The sequence below is a fragment of the Acanthochromis polyacanthus genome, chromosome 10, assembly GCF_021347895.1.
Source record: "Acanthochromis polyacanthus isolate Apoly-LR-REF ecotype Palm Island chromosome 10, KAUST_Apoly_ChrSc, whole genome shotgun sequence".
Taxonomy (NCBI): domain Eukaryota; kingdom Metazoa; phylum Chordata; class Actinopteri; family Pomacentridae; genus Acanthochromis; species Acanthochromis polyacanthus.
The window spans coordinates 24,543,825-24,562,601 of record NC_067122.1 but is presented as its reverse complement, the minus strand read 5'-3'; the positions used below and the strand labels follow the sequence as shown (position 1 = coordinate 24,562,601).

At 41.2% G+C, this 18,777-nt stretch overlaps 2 protein-coding genes across 7 annotated transcripts in view; one reads left to right on the top strand and one right to left on the bottom strand.

The window, feature by feature from the left end:
• Positions 1 to 8,642, top strand: part of pdlim7 (PDZ and LIM domain 7) — a 31,089-nt gene extending 22,447 nt beyond the window's left edge. For all 3 annotated transcript variants that reach the window (XM_022195946.2, XM_022195930.2, XM_022195939.2), the window contains exons 6-11: positions 2,985 to 3,037; positions 3,279 to 3,516; positions 4,000 to 4,180; positions 4,383 to 4,503; positions 7,127 to 7,242; positions 7,582 to 8,642. In XM_022195946.2, the coding sequence (XP_022051638.1) occupies positions 2,985 to 3,037; positions 3,279 to 3,516; positions 4,000 to 4,180; positions 4,383 to 4,503; positions 7,127 to 7,242; positions 7,582 to 7,668 (796 nt within the window). In that variant the 3' untranslated portion in view covers positions 7,669 to 8,642. The remainder of the gene's footprint in view (positions 1 to 2,984; positions 3,038 to 3,278; positions 3,517 to 3,999; positions 4,181 to 4,382; positions 4,504 to 7,126; positions 7,243 to 7,581) is intronic.
• Positions 8,643 to 13,249: 4,607 nt separating this feature from the next.
• Positions 13,250 to 18,777, bottom strand: part of unc5a (unc-5 netrin receptor A) — a 144,737-nt gene continuing 139,209 nt past the window's right edge. For all 4 annotated transcript variants that reach the window (XM_022195958.2, XM_022195964.2, XM_022195973.2 and 1 more), the window contains one exon: positions 13,250 to 16,992. In XM_022195958.2, the coding sequence (XP_022051650.1) occupies positions 16,827 to 16,992 (166 nt within the window). In that variant the 3' untranslated portion in view covers positions 13,250 to 16,826. The remainder of the gene's footprint in view (positions 16,993 to 18,777) is intronic.

Here is an 18,777-nt window from a genome sequence, read left to right as displayed (position 1 = left end):
CGAATTTTATGTCTGTAATAAACGGTTTCTATTTAAAAGAAACAAGAAAAACATACGGAAATAAAGGGAAAATAGTTGTTTTTCACATGTAACAAACAAAAATGACAGTTAGGTTCAGATTATAATTTTGTAAGTGGGGGAATTAAATTTCAATTGGCTGTATCACCAAATCCAAGTGTATAAAGTGACAAACCTAGTAGAAACCTGGACTGTAGTAAGAAACAATTCAGGCAGCAACCTCCTCACAAACCTATTGTAAAATAAAAAAGAGTAAATCATCAAAACCACAAAGACAATATTCAGTAGAGAATAGTAACAGGATAGAAGGGAAAATGGCTGCAAGAGTCAATTTACAAAATGAATGGTAACATTCAGTGAATAGAGTTTAGAATATGAAAAAAAAAGCATGCATTAATGACTAAATTGTAGTGATTATTTCATTAAGTGCCACGTAAATAACAATAAAGAAGAGGACAATAAAAGATAAAACTTGTTGGACACAGTGGAAGACCTGAAGCACGTGTACAAATGGAACCTCTCTGCCCTCTCAGCCATGTGCCACCATTGTTTGACACTTTAGTTGTCAAATTCCTGCTCCTGCAGTGCAGCATTATCCTCACCTCCTCACTGGGTGGAGGTGACACATGTCAGTGGCTTCTTGCTCTGTGAGAAATCAAAACCTCCTCTTTTTCCTCTGCCGGATGCTGAGCTGCCAACAAACTCTTCTGTTTTCCTCGTTGCTCAGGTCGATGCATCCCACAGGAGTGGAAGCTATAAAAAAACAGAGGTGAATCTGAAATCAGAGGTGCAAAGAGTGAACAGGAAAAGTGAAAGGAAACATTCCATGTCAAAGGCAAAAAATAAAATAAAAATGTGTCTGCAGTCTGTGATGCAGGAAGTGTGCACCTGCATCGCATCAAGCCTCTTGCTGTGCAGAGGAAGGGAGGAGGAGGAGGAGGAGGAGGAGGAGAGCAGTGAAAATGTCAAGAAAACATGATCCAGGCTGCTCCAGGTGGGAAGGAGCCGCTGCAGAAGATGTGCTCCAATTTGCACCTGCAACCGTCACCTTAGTGAGGTGCAACAAATGAAACCTCTCAAAGTTGTGCGAGACGTCTGTGCCGTTGGCCTGTTGCCATGTAGGGGAGCGTGGCGGGGAATGTAAGCAGGGTCGCAGTGCTGACTGATGCTGTTTTGTGAGTTGTTAGGTGGGGTCCCTGAAGGCAGGCTTGTCGGCGTGCAGAGCGGAGGGCAGCTGACCCGGGCTTTGTGTGTCAAACTGGATGAAACGAGCTCTGTCCTCCGTTTGACCAGGCTGCTAGAGATCCTTCTTATCTCGCCTTCTCGCTTCCTTTCCTGTAGTTTCTCTGTGAAAGAACTACTCGTTGGGGGATCTTACCTTCCTTAATTCAGAAAGCTCCGACTTCCTCACTGTCAACAGCCCTGCAAGCAACCGTCTTGCTATTGCGAAGGGATTTAATGTCCTTTATTATTCAGACTATGCTGTTCTGAAAACTGTTTTTATTCTTCTCTTTGCTAGATTGCTTACAGCTCTAAGTCTGAAACTTCTCCTGCCTGCTTCACTTTTTTTGTGTTTAGTTGTTTGGATATGTAAAAAGTGTAACTGATATGCAGACTTAACGTGATGGAGGCACTACTATAGAATGAGGCTGATGCAGGGTAAATCATTCCACATTTTCTCTTTTTCTTTGCAAATGAGACATGATTTCATCATCTTTCATTAGTGTATCGTAGATGGCACAGTTGATGATGTAAACATGATGGATGCCTAAGGCGGCGTTATATTTTTTCTCGAGATAAGACGTCTCCAGAGCTCACTGTCTTGGCTCAGAAGTTGTTTTTCTGTCTCAGTCATGGTTTGAAGATTTTCTGAATATAGTGACGCTTGCTGCAGGTAACAGAACTTTGAAATGCAGAAAACTCTTCATTTCAACACTCCTGCACATGCAGGCTTGAAGTGAAACTCTTCGGCATCCAAATGTGACAGCATAACGTGTCTGAGTTTCAAACTTTGCCTGTGAGTGTTGTCAGTCAATCAGAGAAGATCTTCAGGTTTCTCATTGCTATCAATAGAACGGAAGCTTTTGAACCATTTTGGTGCGGAGTTTGTATGTTTATTAGATGCACATCTATTTTTTGGCATTCATTATTTGAATTATATGATTAATTTGCATCACAGTGGCTTGTAAAATCAAGTGAAATGCCCTGCAGACACAATGAGGTGATGGTAACCTCTCACTGTATTTTATTTTATTTTTTTTTACAACTGGATTAAATTGCATTCTAGGGTATTTTCCTGGAAGGTCCCCAAGCTTAAGATCTGGATCAGGGTCAGTCTTTGTAAATTTTAACTGGTCGGCATCAGCTGGAAGCTAAACACAATTTCTTTTTTACATCCCATTATACAAGAGCATATATAACAGGCTTGCTTTCTGGAGGTCATTAATCCGAGAGAAGACTTTGTCATGGTTTTCCCATAATAGCTAAACTCCCACAATGCTCTGTGCTCTACAACATGGAGGTGTCCGCCTCATCTGGTCGTTACACTATTAAAATGTAAGCAACCAGGTACTATAGCTAATCTACAATACTTGAAGTGTGTATTATCCAGGATCATAGTATTGGGTATCAGCAGGTACTAAATTATATATTACTTAGATTGAATCGGGAGCAATAAAAAAACAAAGCAAGGCATTTTCTATAACATTTAACTGAATCCACGACACTTAACCAGCTTGTGTTGCCATAACAGGTGGGAAAACTGCAATCCTGTAGATACTGATCAATAGTAATGATGATTCTTAGACTCATTCACACAGTAGGTAATGCGTGGCACAGTGTAGTAGAGGCCGCTATGGATGCTGATCTTCAAACATGACATTCATTGAGAAGTAACCATGGCTACTGAGCTTTGTGAGTCTGTGCTGTGCACGTACCTTTTCTAATTAGTCATTTTCTCCCCACAGCCTTGAGCCAACTCCCTCACCTGCCAAGGCCCAAGCAGCAGATAAACCAGATGGTGAGTTTCTGCTCCCGCTGATGCGTAAAAAGAACCCAGCAGCCTCCAGTAGAGGTTGTGCTAATAGATTATTATTCTGAAGTGTCAATACATGATCATCAGCAGCAACAATGTCAGGCAAAGCTGTCAAAACAAGAGCGAATATATTAACAGCTGCTCCTCCTCCTTTGTGAAATTATCCAAAGTCACAGCCAAGTCTTTTAAGCGCTGTCATTAAACCGCCTTGTTTCTTTTTGTCCAGACTCTAAGACTGCAGCAGCAAGCAGCTCTGGTCAGTCCTGCAGACCACCGTGGGTCACTGACCCTAACTTCGCCGACCGCTTTCGACCAGACAAGACCAGCACCGTCGTGACCCAGCACCAGCAGCTGGCCCAGCCGACGCCTATGCAGAACCGCAGCTCCATCCTGCAGGCAGCTCAGCAGGCCCCCGAAGACAGTGGGAGGACCCCGGTATGTGGTGCCTGCAACAAAATCATCAGGTGAGACTGAAGCCCCCCGTCCACACTGACAGTTTGATTGATTGCTTTTGCCAGAATAAAATACTTGCAATGTTTGCTCCTTTCAGAGTCCTGCTTGAGATGACACATAATTTAAGACGGTTAATATGCACAGCGACAGACTGTATGTCTGCTGCAAATGAAGTTAGTCAGCATAATTCACACTGTTTGGAGACATCTTGTTATCACAGGGGACAAGCATTATCCTGACATTTCACTGATAACGGAAATCCTACTTCTTATTCTGGTCACTATTTCAAGCAAACAGAAGAACGTTTTCTTTAAGCAAGTGAAGGTATATAGTTCTAAGGACGACTAAAAACACGTCTCTAGTTTTTGTTCTCATTTCACAAAGACACCAGTCTTCTCCGTTCCTTTGCTGGAGCTTTTCATATGCGTCGTCTTTTCAAAATGATTAGATTTCAATAAAGCCTTTGATGTGTTGTTAATGTGTGTGCGTTCCAGGGGTCGGTACCTGGTGGCGCTGGGACGTTCCTGGCACCCAGAAGAGTTTACGTGTTCACAGTGTAAGGCCGTCCTGGAGGAGGGGGGCTTCTTCGAGGAACGAGGGTCTGTCTACTGCACCAAGTGCCACGATAACCGATATGCTCCTAACTGTGCCAAGTGCAAAAAGAAGATCACAGGGGTAAGAGCTGCTTTATCATGTCCAGGAAGATCTAAACTCAGAACTACAAATATGGGAAAGACATTATACGTTTAAATAGAACTGCTGCTTCAGAGTTGTCTGTGATTTCTTTTTTTTTTTTCCGTACAAGAACATCTGGACGTAGTCTCCAAGGCGGTAAGGAAAATAAGAAAACATGTCCAACATTTTCCCCCCTTATCAGGAAATCATGCATGCCCTGAAGATGACCTACCATGTTCAGTGTTTCAAGTGTGCAGCCTGCAAGAATCCCATCAGGAACCAGGCTTTCTACATGGAGGAGGGCGAACCCTACTGTGAGAGAGGTGAGAAACTGCGCTGTTCCTTTCAACACATCCTGTACTCCCTGTAGGCCAATTTACGGTTTCCACATCCCAGTGCACTGACAAATGTGGACTTGGAACATGGACACACATTCATATTATAATATATGGTCTACGCAGGCATTCCCGCTGCCTATAACATCAAACACAGAAAAACAACCCGAGCTCCCATGTTTGTTCCTGCGGCCGGCTGTGACTTTGCACTTTTTACAGGATATAGCAGCTACTTACAGATTGGGCTGTAGCACTGTGTCAATGCGATTATTCCTGAGGTGTGCCAAGCGCTGTGGAATAGCCTGCAGCCGGAGTTTGTTGCCTTCCCCTCCTAAGCACAGTAGGTGGCCATCGCACAGGATTGCTGGAGAATTTTGGAAGCTCACACTGTTTGGCCTCCATCTGTGGAACGCTTGTAACGAATTAAAGCACCTCCAAAGTCCGGCAGCAACTACCTCAGTTACAACTCTTTTAGTCATGAATTAGAAAGCTGTGGATAAGCGCGAGTCTCGCACAGCCTCTGCTGATAAGAAGCACTTGCGTTGAGCACCATTTCTTTTCTCGGCATCTGTGCAGAGGCCAACAGCAAGAATTGGGCTTAACTGTAGATTAACACGAGCAACCTAAGTAAAAATGCAATTGTTTTAGATATGAAAATAATAGAAAATAAACCAAAAAACAAGAAGTTCCTTGGCTGTGGTGGTATGCAAAAACTGGTGCAGCAATTTCACGTTGTGTTAAGGTTTGATTACAATTTTGCACTAAACCCCCCCCACCCGAAAATTTACACTTACATTAGTGATCACTGTGATACTCTGTCGCACAAAGTTCAGAGGTAAACTGTGCTCCAAAATAAGTTGTTTATTTGTTATTATGATTTAATGTTTCCATCAGTCTAAAATCTGAACCGTCCTTTCCAGATTCAATGCAAATGATCAAATCCTCCAGTCACATCTATCTAGTGGAAAACAATGAATATTTTTGTTACAGTTGTGTAAATCTGTCAGGATCTTGTCACAGTAAGTTGGACAAAAAATGAATAAAAACCTTTTCTCAGCTGTCACTCAGTGTTAAGTTTGAATGTGTTTTCCTCAAGGACTGTGATTTTCCTCACACGTTCTTGGAGGTCAGTATGGTTAAAAATCCATGACAAACAATTGGCAAAAACATTAAGTAGCAACAGACAGCGACACCCACAAGAACTCCGGTTTTAATACACAGTTCAAACGCTGTATGGATTTGACACAAGTTTAGTATTACTGATAATGCTTAAGCAGAAAATACGAAACACTGGCTAAAAGAAAAAAGCCTGCTCACTGTGCAGATTGATTAGTTCCACTGCCAACTGAGAACATCTTAACCCATGTAAGACCCCCTGTGGCTTCAAACGTGCTTCAAGCCTTCCATATTTCTTCTAAATCTGCACTGGCCTTAAGTACATGGGTGAAAAGAGGGGAGCTGACATCCAGCATTAAGTTTGCAATTGTGCTTCTTTAATAAAGAATGTTTGATCTTTTTTTACTTTAAATGGATGTCATAGCTAAGATCAGCGCAGTTCAGGCTACGTACCAGACTCTGGACTACAAAACACAGAAAAAAGTAGTGTTGCAGTACGCATTCTGTAATGGAAGTTGTTTCCTCTTTAAAAATTAGCTCTGCAGAGCCTCCCCTCTTCAGTTTAATTTTTGTGTTTTCAATTGAGCCGTTTGTGACACATTTTTTTAAGCATTGTTGTAGCGTTGCTGTGGGGTTTGGCATGGGCCTGTATCGTGAATCTCTTGGCACACTCCACAGTCAAGTGTGATGTTTTCATCTACTGTAATCTGTTTAGCTCCAGTTTACTTCATACATTTCTCTATTGGATTTTATGAATGGTGTGTGCTCTTCTATTATGCTATAAATGATTTAGCAGAGCGGCGTGCCTCTTGCTCGCGACTGACGCTCTGACGTCGGGTTGCTGCTTTATCAGAGGCGAAGCCAGAACCTGAGCGCTCATATTCTGAATAATGCCTTTAGCTCTGATAAACATTCTGCTGCCTCAGCATCTTTCAGGGATTGTACCGCTCTCACCCACTCACTCTTGAGAAGCAGCATTATAACCTGACACTCTCCCCAGAGTCCTTGTGATGAAAGAGACTGGCAAATCCAGTCAAGTATCTGGAGCAATTTCCCCTCATCCTAATCCCTGCCTTACACTCTGGAAAGGCACTAATGCACAGTGGGTGGACAAAATAACGCAAACAGACAAGTTATCAAATGCCCAGCAAGAAGGAGAGCCAGCATCCGGCGTTAGAACAGCTCCATCCATCTTTATTGCCTGTATTCAGTCCTGCAAGTGGTTGTGTGTAGTGTGATATTACCCCTCTTCAACAGCAAAAACCTCCAGTTCTTTAAAAGACAAAATACTTTGAAAGCTGCCTCGCACTCTGCTGTGAAGGTGAAGTGATTTTTACATTTAGTGCTTGCAGAGGACGTGGACATTGCTTGACCTGATGTTGTGGTTAATAAAAGCTCTTTTGAATTCAAATACTTTTCAATTCAGGTTTTTATTTCACATTTCATCTGCCCACTATCTCTCACCTTGCTGATTTTTTTTATTTTCTCTCTCCAGACTATGAGAAGATGTTTGGCACCAAATGCCATGGCTGTGACTTTAAGATTGATGCCGGCGATCGGTTCCTGGAGGCCCTGGGCTACAGCTGGCATGATACGTGCTTCGTCTGTGCTGTGAGTCATTTTGATTGATACGCCTCCTTGTGGGCTCTCTTTGCCCCATATCTTATGGCCTTTGCAGCACAATGGCACCTGAAAAAAATCTGCCGCCGTCTCTGGACCTCAGGCTTTCCCCTTTTTACCTTGTCACCTGCAGTCAGCCACTCTCTCCATCTCTCTCTCCTTCGGTGAGGAAAACCAAAAGTAAATGCGGTCGAGTAAATAATCTGTGCCCCGCTCTGGCCAGTAGAAAACTGTGTAAATTCACATTGGCAATGTTGAAGTGTGATATCTGCTCTGCCCTGGTTTCCCAAATCTGTCTCTCTGACTGTCTGTCTCCTTTCATCTTTAAAGCTCTGCCAAATCAACCTGGAGGGTAAGACGTTCTACTCAAAGAAGGATAAGCCTCTGTGCAAAGGCCATGCCTTTGCTCCAGTGTGAGATCGAGCTACATCTTCAGAAGAACGAGCACTTCTCTCTCTCTCCCCCTTGCTCCTCTTTACCCCTTTTCACCCTCTGACACATCCATATACACTCTACATCCCCACTTTGCCAACCACACACCTCGTCTGACTTTTTTTTCCCCTATCCTGCAGTCTTTGTTTTTCTGTACTTGAGGCTTAATGCTAACTTCACATACTGTCACTTTACTGTGCTGTGAGGACATTTCAGATGTCACTGCCTGTAATACCAAATGCTGTGTTGCATAACTGGAAGTATTCAAGGAATTATTTCATGTCATCACTAACTTTTTGACTTTTTAGACTGGGCTTTCAAACGCCCCCAAAAAGTGTCTCATCTAGATTTGATTGTTAGTGAAGAAATCTCAACATCATGTCAATGTCTTTCAAGTTGAACGAGTCATTGAGCCTCTAATAATCTCATGTATTGCAGTAATGATCTGCCACTTCTCCTGCACTAAGTGCAGAGAAGTGGTGGCCCCGTTCAGGACCCCAGCCCACTCAGTGACTCTTACCGCAGTGCCCTTTTATATAATGGGGGCCAGTCGTGCAGAAAAGGGCAGGGAGGTGTCCCATTTCTGCTTGACTGGAGCTCCTCCACAAGAACCACTAAATGCTTTAACGTTTCACTTTGGCTCTTGCAAATCGGAGCTTTTCCTGCAGTTTTATCCATAACTTTGAGTCATTTATTAATCCCTAATTGATCCAGATTTCACTGTCACACATGGGGCGATGGAGAACATACTATTATTGTTTTTAAATGTTTTACATTCCTAATGTGTCAAATCTGTCATAAAATATGTGTCCCTCAAGTTGCTATGATATTGTGATCATTCCTTAGAGTACTTTCAAGCTGTTGCTGAATATGTATTTAAGTTGCTTCAGAACTGGCCTGTAAGTGTTGTTTTTATAGCTGCTGAAAGTTTCAAATAAAATAATTTAGTACTACCATGAGCTGGAATGTTTCTGTCGACTTCTTCACTCTCACCAACACCTGCTCCTTGACACCTGAACAACGGATAGTTTTTAACCCAAACTGTTTCTGTGCTGTAACAAAGAATCTTAACAACCTGTTCACGAACTAGAGAGCATTAGTAGGAATGTTTACAGTAGCCATTTAGTCAGTAGGCACTCTGAAATAAGTGTTATGTCACTCCAGATGCTAATCATTATCTTTAATTATGTTAATCAGCTCATACATATTCGTATTTAGCCACAAGATCATTGCTATAAAGCAACTGTACAGTTTTAAAAATATAAATACATATCTCATCTGCCTGCTAACAGAAAAATAAAAGATTTTTGCTAATTTTATATGGAGTTAATGGAAATGTTGATAAGCTTGAATTGTGTGTTGTACCGCCTACTGAAATCACTGTGATTTTTACATTTGTGAAAGAATCTAAATCTTCCATGTTAATTAGTGAGCTTTAAAGGTGCTGGAAGGTAGATTTTCAACCTCAGAGAGGGCCACACTTGGTACCTGTCAGTCTTTACAGTAACTGATTTGAGCTCAGTAATTCCCAATTTGCAGATTCAAACTGTCCTTTGATCAAACACAGGATGAATCTGAAGATTCCCGAATGATCCACGTTTTGTCGGTTTACTGATAAGAACTAAACAGAATAAATAATAAGCAGGGGCGGATCCAGATAAATTTTAGTTGGGGGGGCACGGGGAGTACAACAGATATTTTGAGGGGGCCACCGAAAAGTTGAAAGAAAAAATGAAAGCTGCTACTGACCTCTCACTTTTACAAAGTATTTTTCATGGTTTTTTGGCTCTTTAACAGAATAGGAAAGCTGTATATGACCTTTTCATTTTGGACTGTTGACATTCAAATTATGATGGACTTGTTTCCTTGTTTATATGAATTACAGCATCAATAGCTGCAGCATCTGCTTGTTATATAAAACTAGTAAGCTCAACGACAGTATCCTGAGGCAATTAAGTGACAAATATTGTGCAAGAACAGCACTATATACAACTCTGTCAATTTCCACTTCTTAGAATGTTTACTGACTATTATCACACCTAAAATAAGAAATATTCTGTACTTTTAGCAACTAGTTCTCGGCTGTAAACCAGAAACATCATAGGGTTCTGTATACTAATCAGTCTAAATCAAAATGAGTTCTACCCAATACACAGTGAACAACAACAATCTGTACCCTTGATCTGTGGTAAAATAATCGAAAATGTTCTGTGCAGGAATGTAAATTTTAAAATACAGTAAGTAGCACTCTATACATTTACCAATAAACATGAGAACAATAATAAACAGTAACAATATTCCATATTCTTAAATCATTTAATAGTGCACAGCTCAGCAAACATCATAGTGTTCTGTACAGAAATCACAAAAAGCTGCTCTCAATAATCTTTCACAGTGAGCAGATGTTCTTGTGTTGCAGGTCCATGGTCCAGACGTGGCACCGTGTGCTTCCTGGAGCACCTCCTCTTTTTGCATTTTTCATATGGGATGGAAATAAAGTAACGTTGGTTTAGCACGTCCAGGGTGTTATTAACGCCATGAGACTTCTCAAACTTCACCGGGTTCTCCAGCCACGCGTAGATTGTACCCATCATGGCGTTCATGTCCAGAGCAGTGATGACATCATACTGCTTAAAGCCATCTTCACCAACTTCAGTCTGATCTTGGGGCTTGAAGAAGTCATCCTGATGGACCATGCAGCAGTTGGGCAGGTTCTTGATCAGGTGGTTGGTGAGGGTTGTTTTCCCTCCATTGGTTACGCCGCCGATGATGTACTTCATGTTCTTGGATTGGTCAAAGCTCGGAAAAAGGGTCAACAAAAACTGGGTCATTGCAGCAGGAAACGTCAATTACTTAAGTCCTCCATGGTGGTTGAGTTTAGTGAGTAAGGTAAGAGCAGAAAGAGAGCTGCCACTCGGACGCTGTTCTTCCACCCAGAGAGGATCTCTTTCTGCTGTCGCTGCTACACATACTGCACTAGTTGAGGTTTTAGGTGGAATATTCCTTTTAACCAGCCCCTCAGGTCTCTCAAGATTTTGGATGGAATACTCGGTTAAACCAACATTTTAGGTGCATGTCCAGGGATTTTTGGTGGAATGTTCCTTTATGGTGGATGTGTGAGGACCTTGTCGGTGGAATACTTCCTGAAACCAACCTTTTAGGTCAACATTCAAAGATTTAAGGTGGAATATTCCTTTAAACCAACCTAAATTTCATGTTTTGATCATTATCAAGTGAGAAACCTCAATCCATAATGATGTTTGAAATATATGCTGCTGTTATTTGTTTAGTCCAGACTAAATGGCAGAAATCCACAACTGTAATTTTATTTCAGGACTCTGTTATTAAATGTCAAAACAATCCATGTGACTCTAAAAACTCAATAGCTTTACAAACTCGAAGACTAAACTCTCCACAAGGATCCAAAATAAGTTGGACTTCTACATAAGAGCTTTAATTATTCTTCATCTACTTCCTGAAAAGTTTGGTCAATAAAAAAGACAAAAACTAATGTTTTCAGCTGAACTAAAGACAGACTTTTTGATTTTTCTGCTCACATGTTGTGTTGTTGTAAACTCACTCTTGCAAATAAATAGCCGCCTAACCCCCTGGAAACCAGTGTTTGTCCTGTTTTTGTGGGCTCTGGCTGGGCCAGTCAAGAACGGTCACAGAGTTGTTCTGAAGCCACTCCTTTGTTATTTTAGCTGTGTGCTTAGGGTCATTGTCCTGTTGAAAGGTGAACCTTCGGCCCAGTCTGAGGTCCTGAGCACTCTGGAAGAGGTTTTCCTCCAGGATATCTCTGTACTTGGCCGCACTCATCCTTCCTTCAGTTGCAACCAGTCGTCCTGTCCCTGCAGCTGAAAAACACCCCCACAACATGATGCTCCCACCACCATGTTTCACTGTAGGGATTGTATTGGGCAGGTGATGAGCAGTGCCTGGTTTTCTCCACACATACCGCTTAGAATTAACACCAAAAAGTTCAATCTTGGTCTCATCAGACCAGAGAATCTTATTTCTCATAGTCTGGGAGTCCTTCATGTGTTTTTTGGCAAACTATGCGGGCTTTCATGTGTCTTGCACTGAGGAGACGCTTCCGTCGGGCCACTCTGCCATAAAGCCCCGACTGGTGGAGGGCTGCAGTGATAGTTGACTTTGTGGAACTTTCTCCTATCTCCCGAATGCATCTCTGGAGCTCAGCCACAGTGATCTTTGGGTTCTTCTTTACCTCTCCCACCATTGCTCAGTTTGGCTGGAGCTGAAGCTGGACTGGAACAGACCAAAGTACCGTCCAATCACGATGCCAGCTGTCTCTCAAAAGGCTCCTTCATCTGGGAGCACTTCTTCTGAGGGGAAGCTGAGCTTCAGAGATGTGTTCCAGTGGTTGGTGGATGTGTGGGGAGATAGAGAGGGACCTTTGAATTGTTCAGAAAGGAAAACAGGAACCCACTCGAGGTGGCCAATCAGATCCGTCACTGATAATAAGACAAGGCAAACAAAGCTTTTCTCAGCATGGATATTCATACTTCAGGTTGGGAACACTTTAGTGATAAATTATGCTGGACTGAACTTCTCTTACTCGCTTTTTTCTGGAGACGTTTTCAGCATTATTCAGTGGACTTCTTTGGTGATCAGATTTCTCACCAGATGCTATCAAATGGCTATCTTTAACTCAGCTGAAGAATGATGCTGGATGCGGTCAAAAGCTCCAGAAAAAGCAGGTAATTTTTTTTTCGCATTTAATAATTTATCACTGATTTTCTGGCTGAGCAGCATACAAGTAGACACAGTTTTAAAGATCCACAAGCAAGAAAAAGGTTGGAAACCACAGTTCCAGCTCTACATTTAACTTCTATGTGAGTGGCATAATTTTATTTTCAACGGAAAGAACAAGCGAATTTCCCCAAATTTTAAAAATACCCCCCTTTAAGCTTCAGTGTACCGCCGGCGGTACACCTACTAATTTGCATAGGAATTTCAGGAATGTCCGACGGGTGCAAACCCGATTATACAAACACTATACACCGATGGAAAGCTTAGATTCTCATGAATCCGCCGGTATAAACCACTTTCAGATGCGATTACCACAGCGGGTGAGAAAAACACATTTGTCCGACAAAAACAAATATTCATCCATCCGTTCTCTATACACGGCTTCAAAGCACACAGCGCGACTCACATTTCCGGGTTTATTATTACACACAAAAAAAAAAGATTCCACAAAAAACGGCCATAATCCAACCTTTTACATCCAGATGACACAAGCCAGTAAACTATTTTGTCCAAAACATGTCCTGAAGTCGGTATAAAATCCCCGAATCGGTCGTTTTCAAGGAAATGCACCTCCCGATGCGCGTCCAATATTCCCCGTATTTTTCGTAATTTTTTTAATTTAAAAATAGAATATTAGCGATTTTTTGTACTGAAAACGGCTGGAATTGACTGAAGCTTAAAGGGTTAAACGACACAATTCTGAGGTTATATGAAGATGTCTGTGCATTTTTATATGTGTGGGTCTTAAAGCTGACAAACAGGATTGCATTTTTCAAGTAAAAGGATCCAGTCCTTCATTTAACAATATATAATTTATTTACAACAATTTCGGATTGAATTACTATACATACCTTTCTGAAATGTCATAGATAGATATATATACATAAGGCCAAGTAAATACTTGAAAGCACTTAGAAACGAATTTCCAAAATTCTACCCACAAATCCATATCATTGTCCAAAAAGTACAGAAAATCTCCCTTAGCAGAAGTTTTTCCATTGCCACAAAAGTTTTGACAACAATTTACATTAACGATAAGGAACACAAAAGGTTAAAAAACAAACCAAGAACAACAAAAAAAAAACAATAAAAGGATTATACAATTGCATAAGCGCTGTGGTATGTAATAAATACAGCATTTTTGACTTGCAGAAAGGCAAGAAACATTGAATCAAGGAACAAAATAGAAAAACCATTCACAAGTACAGAAGTCTATTGTTCTTAGTTCAAAAAGAAAACAGTTCAGTCAGAGTGACGGGGAGATACGCACACACCCAGTCCAACACTCACTCAAATACACGCACATCCTTGACACTGAATAGTAATGAGTGACACAAAGTACAGTGCTGAGAGATGGAGCATTTTTCCCCCACAACACATGGGTGAGCTTAAACCCTTGAACAAAGCATGTATGTTACTGACACAAGCCTTACACAGAACTATCAGGCCCAGATTCTACCATGAAGGAAACCGTTATTCATCACACACACAGTAATTGCAGATTTGTTAGATTTTGTCGGATGAGTTAGATGTGAAGATAGATGCTGAACATCCTGGCGGCTGGTGAATTACATTACTGAAATGTGCTTAGGCAACACATCCAAGACAATGACGGAGGTGACAAAATTTCACACATAGTCTGACTGTACAACTGTCATGGCTCATCTAAACATGCTGTGTCAACACTGGCTCGTCAGTGTCCAAGAACCGATTTCCTCCTTCTCCAAATAGCCTTCACTAAGCATCACTGGCTGTTTCCAGCTTGTATTTAAATGCTTACAGTTATAGAAATAATCAGGGAGACTTATGCAGAGTAAGGACGAACAAAATATGTGTATAGAAACTTCCTGTAAAACAGTCCCTAAACCCTTAACACTGCAAATAGTCTTCACTGCTAGATCGCCAAAGAACAGTATATAGGCAAACACGTCACGGTTTAGACTTGACAAATGCTGCGCCAGTTAAGTGTCTTTTTTTTGGCTTCATATTAAAATATAATTTACATTTGTTTACAAAGTGATAAAAGAAACTGACACACATTACCGCTTAAACAAACAGCATTTAACTTGCCTCAAAGACAAATGCAAGGAAATGAGAGAAAATAATCTGGACTTTTACGTCCGCGGTTTCGAAGAGACAGCAACTCTGACTTATTCTATCCTAGCTGCAGGTAAAAACGGCGCCCAAACAATATTTCATGGGTACAATATGAGGATGTAGTGGCCTCAAATGATAATTCAGAAAACTTTGGTTACCAATTCTGCTGATATACAGTATGCAAAGTGACAGCACACGGCTGGTATAGAAAAAGTATTTACATATTACATGTGGCGATGATCCGTTTCAACATGAAAAGATTCATTTAAGGTGGAATCACCATTTTATCTGAAAGGGGATCGACTCCAGGGTTTCTACAAACATTTTATTTCATGGCATCTCTATATAAAATAGCAACAGGAGCGTCGCCAAGGGGAGGCGTGTTTAAGGGGAGGAGTCAACAGGTGCTTAGATGCCATATAAAAACTACTTTAAAAGAAGCGAGCAATCAAAAAAAAAAAGACACTTTTCCTCCACTACAAGGAAACAAACGTACATTCCAAATATCTGACAATCATAAAAGAGGCTCCACTTAATCTTAAAGGTTGAAACCACTGAAGGATTTCTAGTTGTTTAAATGAGACGGGGTTCGATGAACGGGGCTTTCTTCACAACTCTGAACAGACAGCTTCACATGCAACCCTGAGGCAGACACAGAGAGAACTATGGCTAGTTTGGGATTGCTCACACCTTTACAAACTGAATTGGACTTAAAGGAAATGTTGCCTGATTTGAAGTAGAGCTATGTAAGAAAAATAAACAGGTGAGTGGTTGTTATGAATTTTTGCACGAATCTACTTCAGAATTTTTGCCATCCAGGCTTGAAATAACAGCAGCAACAAAAAAAAAAAAAAAAAAAAGAAATCCTCTCAAAGCATCTTTTGTGAGCAGACATTATGAATAAGCCACTCTTGACTTTATCTGAGTTTTTCTCTGATGTGGAAATACTGTTTGCCACACAGCAAATACAGAATTCCCACCAACATTGCCTTATGAATAATAATAAACAAAACTGCACAATTACCCTTTCAACATGAGTAATCTCAAGAAGATTTTGAAGAATTTGTTGTCAGATTTTCAGTGGGAAAGTGCACTACATTATTTATAGGGGATAAAAACCCTGTGGGCGATGTTGCTGTACTACAGAATCAATGTAATCAAGGGGAAAATGTCATATTAGAAATGAGCTTCGACGACATTCAGTGTTCACATATATGCAGCTGGAACGCCTTTCGGCCCTATGGCTCCTTCATTAGCTGTGGGATCTAAAACAGAAAAAAACGCCACAATGAACGATTGGAGTAATATAAGACGCGAAATAAACCTGATGGATCAAAATCACAGGCTTTAAATAGAAATGGCTTCTGAAATATGACTTTAGTGAAGATATTACTCACTCCTCCCTTTAAAAAATTTTTCCAGAGAGCCCAAAACCTCACATATATCGATTTAGAAGCGGGGAAAGCTGTGAAGCGTCTCACTGAATCAAGATGTCAAGATGTTACATTCACAGTACTGATACCGGCTGGACTGAAAAAAACACACAAACCAGATGAGACGAGCTTTTTTTTTTTTTGGAGGGGAGGGGGGCTCTGACGTACAATCTGTTTTAAAACCTGCAAGTCCAGGATGTGCTACAAGCCCAGGTGAACAGATAACACGTATGACGTACAGTGTCACTGGGTTGTTGAGATAATGTCGTGTAACAAACCTGCCAATTGCATATGTCGCCTGTTCTCTTTAACCTGAAATCTCCTTTTGTTACCTTTCTTCATTTCAGTATTTAAAGTGTCATCATTTTTGAATCTAAGTTCAAAAAAACACTTGCGGAATTTGCAATATTGGCCATCAGTAGTAATAATCATTTGCATATTGCTCCTTAATAGCCATAAGTGGCCTATTTAAAAAAAAAAAGAAATAAAGGCGTGAAGTTAATTTCATGTTATGCTTACAGTAGAACCAGGGTGTGGACCAATTTAATCTTTGATAGAAAATAAAGGGTATTTTCTCTACTGAGCTTGTGAATACATTTCCCCACACACTTAAACTCTATTTTTTATTTTCTCATTTGGTCTGACATTTAAAGATTTTTACTCTTTGATGGGAAATAGGGACTCAATCCTACATAAACCCTTTTCATCTTCTAAAGTGAAGAGGAGGGACACTGGGACAGCTCTGATCTTCGATTCCTGCTGCGGTTATTGTTGTTTTTTTAAATGTGTGTGTTGTGTTCTGTACTTTTCCTCTGCACCAGTCTCTCCCCCTTTTCTGGGTTAGCACTCGCCATCAGAGACCAGGAATATCATGGCTTCCTGTTTGCCAATGTCAGCCATGACCGTGGCCAGCTGGTTGATGTTGCCGCTGTGGAAATGTTGTGCCTCCCACAGGTCCAGGATCACAGAGGTTGGGCTCGCTTTGGATGCAAAGAAACTCATGTGTCTGCAGAGTGGAGGAGAGAAGAGAACACAGGAAATAGAGAACAATGAGACATTTCTTTCTTTCTTTGTTTTTTTTAATCGAATCAAGCGACGTGAACATATCAGAAAGGACACTTCCTCATTTTATCTCCATCACAAAACTCTTAAGAAAACCTTTTCAGCTTATACTTTATTGTGCCACCACTTCTTGTAGCTCTGTCAATGTCAGGTTTTATTGTGTGGTATATTGCTGCTACATCCCGATGTGCCGTGTTGGAGCACTAAGTAAAAAAATGATAAAAGGTATAAGAACACAGTCTGGCTCTTGAAACTGCCATCAAATAGAGAATCTGTGGCAATTTTCATTTCAAGCTTAACACCATAACCCTCGTTCCTCTTTATTTGATGTTGAAATTGGCCCTAAATCCCGTATATAGTATAATCCTATATGGACTTTCACAGTTAAGTCGGAAGTGACCTTTTCCATTTTAGGGGCAGAACCTTTACGATCAAACCCAATCAATGACAACAAAGCAGTGGTCCCAGCCGGCTTTATGTTTGATGTTGAGTGGGACCTGATCCCTGCGGTACCTGAAGATGCTTGTTTGATTTAATGGCCTTTCTCTGTTCTCCAAATGTCCGTGGCCTTAACCGTTATGTAGAGCGCACGTGGCATTAAAAAGGAAAGCAGTGTAAACCTCCGGCACAATGAGACAGTGCTGCTGTGGGAGTGTTCGGGAGGACAAGGGGTGAGACAAAAAGCCTCAAACGCCACCGAGTCCTTTTCACCTTGAGAAAGGTCAGACAGAGTGTGTTACTTCCTCGCATCTTCTGTTTGCCTACTGAAGCATTCTGTGATGGTTATAAACATGCTTTGGCAGAGCGCAAACACTGAGAACACTGTGTCGCTCTGCTATTTTGAGTCAATTGGATTTTATAGCATGCGCAGCTCTCCCTCTGTGTCGGGAGAACACAACAAAGAGAAGTGTTGGTCAAAGAAGATTGTCTGGGAATGAACCTCTGTGTCATTATTCAGATAAAAAAGACGAAGCTCGGCGTCCAACGTGTCAGCCCTGCTTATTCACCTCGCTGTGTGAAACACGAGCTTATCTTGTATGGCTCAGACGCAGCCGTTTGCACTGTCTTGGGAGAGAAAGATCAAATAAAAGGTTCTTGGCATTTTAAGTTTTATTGATTGGTCCCGTTCCGCTCGGTCTGAACACTTTACACACACAGAAACAAACACAAAAATACAGCATGACAGAATGCCAAGGAGCTGCTGCCTTTCCAGGAAAACATGTTGTTAAGGACAGATCAAACAACGGAGCAGTTGTTCCTTCCTGAGGCCTAAATGAGAATTGATTATGTTGAGCAAAACATTGCTAATTAAACCTGTAGTGCATCAATTCAATTTGTGATTAATTGAGGTAAATAAAGTTGATTGGACAAATTAAGTGTACCTATTTGATTTCACTACAAGGTAGAAATTAAATTGGAGGATAAGGGATCGATGCCTGGCTCTGTTCTGTTACAGGTACTCCCGTGATAAAGTACAGTAACTGTGAGAACGAATTGGTCCGACGGCGGCACAGATCCAAAGTAACTCCATCTTTTTTTGCCGCTGATGGGCAGCTAGCTCGCTGCCTTTCCAATTACAACAGTTAAGCAGAATGTAGCAGGTAGAAGTTTAGCTGCAGACTCTAAGCTGCTTACCTGTTTCTGAGGGAAAACGGAAGAAGAGGGTCATGTTTTCTTGCAGAAATGATAGCTGTATCCATCAAGTCCGCATTAATCCTATAATGTTAGC